This window comes from Carassius gibelio, chromosome A21 (genome assembly GCF_023724105.1).
Source record: "Carassius gibelio isolate Cgi1373 ecotype wild population from Czech Republic chromosome A21, carGib1.2-hapl.c, whole genome shotgun sequence".
NCBI lineage: Eukaryota > Metazoa > Chordata > Actinopteri > Cypriniformes > Cyprinidae > Carassius > Carassius gibelio.
This window is the reverse complement of record NC_068391.1, coordinates 22,626,009-22,638,144: the sequence shown is the minus strand read 5'-3', so window position 1 is coordinate 22,638,144 and position 12,136 is coordinate 22,626,009. Positions and strand designations below refer to the sequence as shown.

The window sequence follows — 12,136 nt, the reverse complement described above, 5'->3', positions numbered from 1 at the left end:
AAAATATCCCTCATATATATAAATAAAAATGTTTTATTTATCTAAACTTAATTTAAGTGTTATTCAATTAAATTATAGAATTTATGTAACTTAAATTGTAGTAGTAATGTTACTTAAATAATTTGTGGCAACTGATCGCCTTGTTTTTTTTTTTAAGTTTACTGTACTCAAATATCTACATTTTTGAACTTAACGGTACAAATTACAAATCTGAAATCATTCAACAAAGTAGAAAAATGTATTATAAAACATGAGACATTAAAACTGTTTTGTGCAAAAAAAAGGCACACCAGGTCAAAGAAAATAAATTGTCTTATTACCTAAAGAATTAGGCATTACGTAAACAAAAATCGTGACAGTCCAAAAACAGTGACAACAATTCTTTGTAGCAAAAAAAGCCACACCTGGTAAGAAAAAATAAAAAAATAAAAAATTAAATACTACCTTAATGAATACAAAACAGGATTAACACAGTAAAAAGCGGAGTGTCAATTCAACACTTGAAGTGTTGATTTTAACACTACTAAAGATCATATATGGTCCCAATCTTAAAAGTACTGTATGATGTGATGATGGTGGAATCAATTAATGAATGAATGAATAAAAAAAAACAATTAATGACAACATCTCTTTCAGGAACCATTCTGCTAAATTGATTGTGTAGACACACAGTGGCTCAGTTCACAACCTGGCATAAGCACACATCTTGGGTGACACATATGACCACACTCTTTTATTACAGGGTTAGTTACAATTTTTTAATTTCATCAGTTTACTCAGCCAAGACTTTTGTTATCTTTGAAACAAAACTGAAGATATTTTAATAAAAAAAAATAAAGTAATTTATGTGTATCATGTGGTTTAGTCCAATTTTTATGTTAATGTTCCCTGATCAATGTTTAAATGTGAAAAAAAAGTAATTCTGTTCATTGTAAAGTGATCGAGTCTCTTCAGAAAATTTGGACTAAACTAAACCGCTCGATTCATTTGGATTAGTTTTATGATCTCTTTATGAACTTCTTGAAGTATCAAAGTGGTAGTTGTGTAGACTGTCGATGGAAGGAAATGATCTCATTTAAAATCTTCAATTGTGTTTTGGAAATGAATGCAAGTCTTGCAGGTTTGGAATGAAAAAATGCTGCCTTGTCAACTAGTCAAAGTACTAAAATTACTAAACAGTGTAAAATGAAAACAATAAAAAAAGAAAGGTGTCCCTTTCAGTGATTCCCCTGGGCGCTTCAACTAAAAGAGCAGATTTCCTAAAAGAGCAAATCACGGATGATCATGAAATCTTTTTAAAGACATCGTTTCGTCTGCATCCTTCTGGATGCGGTCGTTTTCCTGTTCCTAGTGGTCTGGGAGATTTAAAGGTGACAGTGAGAGCTTCTCTGTTGTGCCACGCCCCACGGACCTCTTACCCCTTCTGCAGTGTTTGTCCTGTGCGGCTGCTGGGTGATTTTGCTGGGCTGTCTTATGGCAGTCCCAACGGGTCATTCAGTTTGCCCCCAGGGAATGGGCTATTGACCTCCGTGGATGAAGAATCGGCGGGGCTGCCCCCCTCGGGTGTTGTCGTCACTGCCGAATTTGACCCAGAGTTGACGGCCGTGCTTGCCCGGGCAGCTGTGAGCATCAGGATGGAGGTCAATGCTCCGCCCAGCCCTGAGTGCTCATGGCTGTTCGATTGGTTCTCGGTATAGAGTGTGGCTCACAACCGCGTTTTGCTCTGATTCCTTTCTTCCCGGATGTGTATGGGGAAGTGATGTAGTCGTGGATGTCCCCTTTTTACAGCCGGAAGCAGCTCATTTCATTCCTCTGTCCTCACTACCCTCGATGGCGGGACAGCTAGGGGTGCGTCAACATTCCCATGCAGGAGAGTGCGATTGCGGTGCACTTGTGTCTGCATAACACAGCCACTGGGAGGAACAGTCCACGCCTCTCACCCAAGGCCTGTAAGCTGTCGGCCGCTCTTGCTGCTAAGGCTTACAGTGCTGCGGGCCAAGGGGCCTCTGCCCTGCATGCCATGGCTATCCTGCAAACTCACCAAGCCAAGGCTTTAACAAAAGCAGGAGCTGTGCACAGAGACTGAATACACCCTTCCGGGTGACGGTAGTCACGACACAGTCTTGGTAAGGCGATGTCCACTTTGGTGGTCCAGTAGTGCCGTTTCTGGGTCAGCCTGGTCTGTATGAGAGACGTTGACAAAGTGCACTTTCTCGATGCTCCCATATCCCAGGCTGTCCTATGTGGCGACACTGTCAGGGGCTGTGCCCAGCAGACAACAGCAGACAACAGCAGACTGAGGACATACAGCACATCTCACTCCGACGTGATATTTGCGGGCAGTATCTCAGCCTGCTCGTTGCCATGGGCACCCCCTGTATCCTCCACACCAGCTCCGCCCCGTGCTGAGATTTCTTCGAGGCCAGCGCATTGAGCCCCACGCAGGAGAGCGATGCCCCCCGTGTCACTTCCGGCTGCGAAGTCCTCTAGGAAGACGACTAAGCTTCCCTGACACGGGCAACTCTGAGATGTGGGAGACTGCTCTTCAGGAGCTGGCGGAGACAGTGCCACTCCTTCCCCCACATCCACAGTTTTTGTTTCTTCTGTTCCGCCACTGGTCCAATGGCTGGTGTCATCCACTTTTTCATAAAAGAGCAATTTTGTGTGCCACAACACTGCGGTCCAGCTGATCTGGAGTCGATTCGGGGAAGCCCAGGTAGACTTGTTCGCTTCCCACAAGTCCTCCCACTGCCAGCTGTACTATTCCCTGTCCCAGGCCCCCCTGGGCACGGATGCACTGGCACACAGCTGGCCTCTAGCTCTATGCAAGTATGTGTTTCCCCCAGTGAGCCTGCTCGCACAGATGCTGTGCAAGGTCAGGGAGGACAAGGAACAGGTCATGTTGGTTGCGCCTTACTGGCCCATGTCCAGATCTTGGAACCTCCACGTGTGGGTTCTGGACGAGACGCGGCAGACCTAAGTGATCTGCCTCCAGCGGTGGTAGACACTATCACTCCGGCTAGAGCCCTCTCTACGAGGCAGGCCTATGCTCTGAAGTGGAGTCTGTTCATGAATGACTTCTCCAGCAGCGATGTACTCACCCTTTGGCCCCTTCGGTACCAAGGTCAGTGAATTTGCGCTGGGGCTTTGGGAAGTTTACTACCTTAAGCATAGCTTTTGTGACATGCCACATCTTGCCGACAATTGCAGCGCCACAGGGTTGTGACGAGGTTCAGGTTGTGGCGTTTTCCATAGGACCCCATATGTCGTTCGACATGACTCGTAGTGACCGACAGATAGGGAAATTCTCGGTTACGTACGTAACCCCCATTCCCTGATGGAGGGAACGGAGACGTTATGTCCCCATGCCACAACCTTGAACCGGTTGCTGTTGCCGGGACACGTTCTCGGCTCCCCAGTGTAAAACCTAATGAGTGGATGCACCTGTCGACCTATTTATACCCGTTGGCACAGGGAGTGGCTCAGGTATGTTGAATCCACTAGCCAATTTTCATTGGCATTTTCTCTTGAACTCAGAGATGATTGGCCTCCCAAGTGAGACCCCATACAGTATTGTTCAAAATAATAGCAGTACAATGTGACTTACCAGAATAATCAAGGTTTTTAGTATATTTTTTATTGCTTCGTGGCAAACAAGTTACCAGTAGGTTCAGTAGATTGTCAGAAAACAAACAAGACCCAGCATTCATGATATGCACGCTCTTAAGGCTGTGCAATTGGGCAATTAGTTGAAAGGGGTGTGTTCAAAAAAATAGCAGTGTCTACCTTTGACTGTACAAACTCAAAACTATTTTGTACAAACATTTTTTTTTTCTGGGATTTAGCAATCCTGTGAATCACTAAACTAATATTTAGTTGTATGACCACAGTTTTTTAAAACTGCTTGACATCTGTGTGGCATGGAGTCAACCAACTTGTGGCACCTCTCAGCTGTTATTCCGCTCCATGATTCTTTAACAACATTCCACAATTCATTCACATTTCTTGGTTTTGCTTCAGAAACAGCATTTTTGATATCACCCCACAAGTTCTCAATTGGATTAAGGTCTGGAGATTGGGCTGGCCACTCCATAACATTAATTTTGTTGGTTTGGAACCAAGACTTTGCCCGTTTACTAGTGTGTTTTGGGTCATTGTCTTGTTGAAACAACCATTTCAAGGGCATGTCCTCTTCAGCATAGGGCAACATGACCTCTTCAAGTATTTTAACATATGCAAACTGATCCATGATCCCTGGTATGCGATAAATAGGCCCAACACCATAGTAGGAGAAACATGCCCATATCATGATGCTTGCACCTCCATGCTTCACTGTCTTCACTGTGTACTGTGGCTTGAATTCAGAGTTTGGGGGTCGTCTCACAAACTGCCTGTGGCCCTTGGACCCAAAAAGAACAATTTTACTCTCATCAGTCCACAAAATGTTCCTCCATTTCTCTTTAGGCCAGTTGATGTGTTCTTTGGCAAATTGTAACCTCTTCTGCACATGCCTTTTTTTTAACAGAGGGACTTTGCGGGGGATTCTTGAAAATAGATTAGCTTCACACAGACGTCTTCTAACTGTCACAGTACTTACAGGTAACTCCAGACTGTCTTTGATCATCCTGGAGGTGATCATTGGCTGAGCCTTTGCCATTCTGGTTATTCTTCTATCCATTTTGATGGTTGTCTTCCGTTTTCTTCCACGTCTCTCTGGTTTTGCTCTCCATTTTAAGGCATTGGAGATCATTTTAGCTGAACAGCCTATCATTTTTTGCACCTCTTTATAGGTTTTCCCCTCTCTAATCAACTTTTTAATCAAAGTACGCTGTTCTTCTGAACAATGTCTTGAACGACCCATTTTCCTCAGCTTTCAAATGCATGTTCAACAAGTGTTGGCTTCATCCTTAAATAGGGGCCACCTGATTTACACCTGTTTCTTCACAAAATTGATGACCTCAGTGATTGAATGCCACACTGCTATTTTTTTGAACACACCCCTTTCAACTAATTCAACTAATTGCCCAATTGCACAGCCTTAAGAGCGTGCATATCATGAATGCTGGGTCTCATTTGTTTTCTGAGAATCTACTGAACCTACTGGTAACTTGTTTGCCACGTAGCAATAAAAAAATATACGAAAAACCTTGATTATTCTGGTTAGTCACATTGTACTGCTATTATTTTGAACAATACTGTATGTTGTTCAACAAAACGTTACGTACGTAACCGAGACATTCAGCCAGCTATGTCTGCTGTAGGATACTTAACAAGACGGACATTTTTACATAATTTTTGTTTGAATTTGTCCATTTAAACAATACTTCAGAGAGAGTTTATATTTGCACGCGTTCTGAGGCGCGGGTTTGCGCACTTTGGATGAGCCCATGCACAAATCTTATCACTGCGCGCGAGCTTGCGTCCTTTGGCTCTTAAATGTGTAAACTGACAAAGCTTAAATGAATTTAGTTTAAACACATATTAATGTGTGCTGTTCAGGTCTCATCTGTGCACGCCCGCTATCAGCACCGGGATGATGACGGAATAAATGACAGCTCATATTCCAGTAGTAATTCACATTGATCGAGAGTGAATTGTTTGTCGAGGTTTTGTTTTCTTTTTCTCATCGCTATTGTTTTAAAGTCTGGGAATCCAGAATGCGCATCCATCATCAGGAACATATATAAGTTGAAAACAGTTTGTTTTACGTGCTATTTATAACAAACCAGCAAACCATACAGATGCTTTGTCAGATTTAAAAGTTGAACCGCGGTCCCAGCGTGTGCCGACCGTGTGGGGCGACCCGAACGGTTCAGATTTTTTTCAGCGAACCGTGCCACCCCTAATATATATATTGGGCTTGGCCCAGAATGTTAATGTGAAGCCCTGATATCTCTAATGTTGCTTATTTTAGTGAAAAGCTCAGGCAAAAGCTTTATTAGAATGCAAACAGAAGTCTGGATGTGATTGCAGTAATGATGGCCTTATAGCAACGGCCCGTCTAGATAATAAATCAAATCAGAGCATCCTCTACAGCTCTGTCCCAAAACAGCTTGGCAATCATGTCAAAAGGAGCCCCCCTTTTTTTTTTTTTTGGTAACTGGTACTCAGTGTCAGGATATTCCCAAACAACATCACTGCTCATCAGTCTTGCAGCTTCATTCTTCATGTTTTCTCAAAATCAGCAGAAATTGCTGTGTGTGTGTGTTTAGCAATTATCTTATAGCATTGCAGATGACCTATATTTTAGGTGGCTGTTAATTTACTTTCTATATAATTTAGGATTATTTCTAAAAAAATCATGTGACACTGAAGACTGAAGTAATGAATGCTGAAAATGTACTCTTGCATTACAGGAATAAGTTACATTTTATATATTTATAATATATTTGTATATTTGAATTAAAAATTGTTTTTGTTGTTTCTGATCATGTAAATCATATATCATATATTCTGGTCATATAAAAAACTTTAAAGGAAACCATAAAAAAATCATACTGACCTCGTACATTTGAACAATAGTGCAAAATAATCACAAAGCCCTAAAAATAATGCATTAGGTCTAGAAAGATGTACTGCAAATAAGTGATCTTAGAGCCCCATTTCTGTCATTTTCTGTAGACTTACTGTTTCTGGATATTGTTTTTCTTCATCTAGACTTGTCTGAAGGGGATCTTCTACAAATATTTGCTTTGAAAACTGATTATTATAATTTGTTTTCAAGTCACGCAGTAATGTGCAGTGTATTTAGTCCATGTATTCATTCTGTTTAGATTTGTTTGAGCATACAGTTCAGAACCATCTATGATCTGAGAAGCAAGTAATGGTAGTGTTGATACTTGTCTTTGCCCTCCCCCAGTTTAGTGAGTATGATTGCAGTGTCTTATAAGTAATCACATAACCTTCTCCGCAAGCAGCTGGTGGTTTGTGGATCACAGCAGACACAGATTTTATTAGAGACGTCAGACAGTGGAGGCTCCAAGGTGGCTCACATCATCTTGCTGGCACGTGAAAAGGTCAGCCATCTCTCTGACTGAGCTGCATTGTCTTTTGATCAGCCAATGTCATAAACACAGAAATTCCTGTGTGCTTTCAGGGTCATGGTAGCATTCATTTGCTTATGGGCTCATATCTGAATTCTCTTGATTAATTTCATATTTTTATTTACATTTTACATACATGCATAACAGGTTTGATTCTTGAATCTTTTTGTGCACAGAACAGCACTATTTAAAAAAAAGTTGCATTCAAAACTAAATTTCTTAAGTTGCAAATAAAACTAAGATTTTTGGTGTATGATTATAAGAAATTACTATTTCACTCTTTCTACTTCAGTGCTTCACATTTAATTAACCTGTTAAATGTCACCCCGTCCCGTATACGGGACGCCTACATTGACTTTACTATATTACAATCAAATCTAATCTAATCTTGACAAACTATATATCGTTGGAAAGGTCTAAGACTCCAAAATATATATTTTACCAATATTGTTTGTTAAAAATTATGTAGGAAAAGTAATAGATGAATTTATGACAAAAGTGCACCCTCAGAAATCTACATTACAAAAGGAGCTTTGACCTTTGTTTAAAAAAAAGACTTCCTTGTTGCCTTTTTCTCTATCACATTTTAGAAATCATCAGAAGTTATATATCACTTGAAAACATAAAATCTAAAAAATTCATCAGGCATTGCATTACCATGTAAATGGCACATCAGAATCATGTTACAAAATGTTTTCAGTCATGAATTATAAAAAATTTAGGTTTGTATCATGCATATTCATGTCTATCTTCAAAAACGTGAGTGACAGTTAACAGGTTAAATGTGTTTCTTTTCCGAATTTACTAACAATCTCTACTAACAATAAGTGAAAACAGTCATTATATGGCTCTATTTGGCCTCTATGAATTACTGTGAAGTAAGGCGTAGCCGTTATATACCGGTAGACAAGGTTAATCTGTAGACATGCGTCAAATTTTGGACTATCATCTCTGTCATGGTTAAACACACACATGATGTTGCTTTACTACGTAGTCTCAAAAATGTATTGTTTGCATGTGTTTTTAAGGTTTGCAGTTTAAAACAAGTGATTTTAAGCCGTTTAAACTAATTTTGCTATATACGTGTGCTTTTTGATGTGGAAACATAAAATAGGTCTGAAGCTGCTAGGCCCTTCTTTGCCTGAGCTATAAAAAGGGAGGGAAAAATAACCCTAAACTCTGACAGAAAGAACCATTTCAGCATTAAAAGGGTTCTTCAGGATGCTATGTAAAGAATCTTTAAAGAACCATCTTTTTTTTTTTAAATGCAGGCCCTGCACAATATTTTGCGATCTTCTTTATTGCTTGGTTGCTCGATCGATCCTGTTTAGTTCCTGTCATGTTATTTCACTACTATGTAATACGCGAATCAGTGAGTGGGGCTAAAGAATGAATGATTTTAGTCTTTAATAGTCTTTGATAGTCTTTAAATTTAATCTATGGCTTTGAAAAAAACGATAGAATGAATGATTCAGTGACTCACTTAGATCCCAATCCCTTGTTTCTTGTATGAAATAATTGGTTGTTTCGAACAAATCTATTGAATGAATGATTCAATTATTCACTCATTAAGACTCATTAACACACATGATTATTTTCTGAATGAATCGGTGGCTTTGAAAAAACTTGGTTGAATGAATGATTCGCTCATAGGATAATCTCTCTCAAACACACAAAGCCCAGTGCTGTTTGGTATTCAAGAACCATAAAGAACTGTCCTATCATATAAACTTATTTGTTCAGTTACATTTTACTATTGTAGGTTTTGAGCAACTAATCACATATCTAAACCTAATAATTACATATAATGTTATTTAGATATATTTTGTAGTGTAAACATATAACATGAAAATGCATTTTTTTTTTTATTTCACAGTTTTGAGGATGAATGCTGTACTGTTGCAGCCATACAAACGACCTTTTTAGCTTATTTCAACTTCCTAATAATTTAAGCAGTGTTTTATTCTTGGAGAATCCTCTAAAAATATCTACTAAGATTAAAGTGTTTATTAAAAGATAAGTATGGCATGCGTCATTCCTTATCAAATGCTGTCGGATTTTTGTAAACACTATACGGGTGGTTCTTAATGAAGTGGTTAAATTCACCTGGCTTTGTTTCCACTGAAGAGCCCTTGTGTGCGTGTATGTATAATTTTGACAGTTTGGAGAGTACATTGTGTCCTGATTCATAATTAAACAATCCACTCCAGAGACGGAAGGTTTGTTCATTAATCAGCCTTTGAAATTTCAGTATGCAATCAGAGAGCTTGCAGAGATATTGTCCGCTCATAACTCCTGCAGTCGACTGAGCTACATTAAGTGATGGAGAAAGAGGGAGGCTGATTGCAAATTCATTTATGTCAGTCATAGTTAGGCTTGATGACTTTGACCATGGTTGAAATAAAGTGAAAATTGGGTAAGAGTAGTGTGTTTATTTGGGGATAATAATACCATGAAAAGAACTACATGCCATGATCAGAATTAGCATTTATATAAAGCTATTACACACTCTAGGTGCATTCATTTACCCGTGTCAACCTTTAAAAAAAATCAGTGTGTGCCTATTTAGATTGTAGCAGAAAATAAAAAGCTTGAAAAAAAATAAAAATAAAATAAAAAATGCAGTCAGTTCTACAGAATTTTTTTTGGATGAACTTGAGGAAATTTTGGCAGCAGCCTCACTAGCATAATTTTAGAACTACTTGCAATGTGACAAAACAAACCACTTACATCTGATTTTATCCTTTATTAGAATGAGATCTAGGACTAGTTCAGGTTTGCAAATACTCTGGCTGTGTTCAGGCATTGTGAGGTAAGCATGGGAAATCTGTTCATTGCCTTAGAAGCTCCTGTTCTGAATAGTTTGTTTGACTTTTTATATTGTTGTGAAACTGAAATATAGGGAAATACACTATAAAATATATTGTAGGATTGGCTACATGCTCCAACCCTTTATAAAGATGCGTTTTATTGCTCAGGAGACGTTTCAAGTACAGTAAGTATTAACTTGGTTTTAGAGTGAATATAGAAAATAATCACTGCCCTTTAAAAAAAGTCAATTTTGTTGCTTTGCAGCCTGAAATTAAGATGGATACAGTTTTTGTCTTATCCAGCTGTATTTACTCCATGCAACTTGTAACATTCAAGTGAAACATATAACGCCAAAGTGTTAGAAAACAAAATAGATAAAATATCACTAAGTTTTAAAAAGGCTCACCCCTTCCTAAGATTACTTGTAAATTCAAATCAGGTGTAAATAATCACCTTTTTAATGGCATACAAAGCCATTTGACTTTGAACTGTGATCAGTTGTGCTCATTTTGATTAATTCAGCATGAAAAGAGATTTCCTTGGTAGTGCAACTGAAGCAAACAAGAATCAACTATGGGTGGCAAGGTACTGTCAAAAGATCTCTTGAGATAAAGTTTTGGACAGGAAAAGGCAGGAGATGGTTTCAAGAAATTCAAAGGCTTTATCAATGCCTTGAAGTACAGTGAAGTCTATTATTAAGAAGTGGAAGGTATTTGGTACAACACAGACCCTCCCTGGATCAGGACATTGCTCCAAACTGGATGAAAGAGCGAGGAGGAAACTGGTCAGAGAGGAGACCAACAACTCTGAAGCAGTTGCATAAATGTATGATTGTGTGCATGTGATAACAATATCACAAATTCTCCACAAATGTGGCTTGTATGGCAGGGTTGCAAGAAAAAAGCCATTCCTCATGAATTCCACATGCAGTCACCACTGAGCTTTGCCAAAACGCACCTTGAAGATTCTGAGGCAGATAAGGCTAAAATGTAATTATTTGGCCTGAACACCAAATGGTCTGGCGGAAATCCAATACAGCTCATCATCCATATAATTTCTCCAGTAAATTATGGAGGTGGTAATATATTGTTATGGGATTTTTCTGTGCAGAAGAGTCTGGAACACTTGTCAAGATAGAAGGCAAAATACCAATACATTTTTTAGGAAAATATGCTGCCCTCTGCCTGAAAGTTGTGAATGGGAAGAAGCTTTACCCTCCAACATGACAGTGACCCAAAGCACACAGCAAATCTGAGGTGAAAAAAGGGTGGAAGGAAAAAAAGGTGAATGTCATTGTATGGCCTAGTCAAAGGCCAGACTTGAACCCCCACTGAAAATCTTTGGAATGACTTGAAGACTGCCGTCCACAAACAGTCACCATCAAATTTAACTGAACTTGAGCAGTTTTGCAAAGAAGAGTGGGCAAATATTGCAAAGTTTAGATGTTCAAAGTTAGTAGAGACATACCATAGGAAAGAAAAATCAATAGTGAAATCTCTTTAACATATCAAATATTTCTCCTAGACATAAAGGAGGTTACTTTAAGACTGAATGAAGACAAAAACTCTAGAGATCTCAACAACATCACACACTGTGCTCAGATATTTCTCCTTAGCTAGAGACTCTGGTGGTCTCACATATCACTCCTCCAATGTTTCAAACACGGTCTCAACAGCGTCACACACTCTGCTCAGATTGTTCTCCTTAGCTAGAGACTCTGGATGTCTCACATGTATCTCCTTTAAAGCTTCAGAAGAGATCACAACAAAACCACACACTGTGCTCCAATATTTCTCCTTAGATAGAGACTCTTAGATCTCTCACATTTATCTTCTCAAAAATTTTGATTAGAGATTTATCTTTAGCTAAATAATCTGGGGGTCTCGTATTTGTCCCCTGTAATGCTTAAGAAGAGATCTCAACAACTTTACAAAGTGTGCATCAAGTAAAGTACTTGAAAGTCACTGAATAAAAAGGGGAAATCATAAATTCAGAGTTAAAGGCTATATTTCGAGAGAAATTATGCAAGAATAAGGATAATGTTACGTTTTATATGACAATGTTTTATTTACTTAGGCACATAATTTGTTATTGGAAAAGTCATGTTTTACTATTTCAAATGTTTTACTTAATCAAAACTGATATGTAAAATGTAACCCTGGAGCTTTCTTTGCTGAAAGGCACATAAATGTATGACTCCGTCTTAATTATTAATTGACTGATTTGATAATTAATACATGGAAGAAATGTTTAAGCTCATTTTGAGGCATTTAACACTTTGT

General features: G+C 38.8%; 1 protein-coding gene across 1 annotated transcript in view; it reads right to left on the bottom strand.

Annotated features, from left to right (window-relative positions):
- Positions 1-2,316: 2,316 nt before the first annotated feature.
- The window catches only part of LOC127941625 (chloride channel protein 2-like), a 30,312-nt gene continuing 20,492 nt past the window's right edge, over positions 2,317-12,136 (bottom strand). The window contains exon 19 of the mRNA XM_052536923.1: positions 2,317-2,639. Within this exon, the coding sequence (XP_052392883.1) occupies positions 2,317-2,639 (323 nt within the window). The remainder of the gene's footprint in view (positions 2,640-12,136) is intronic.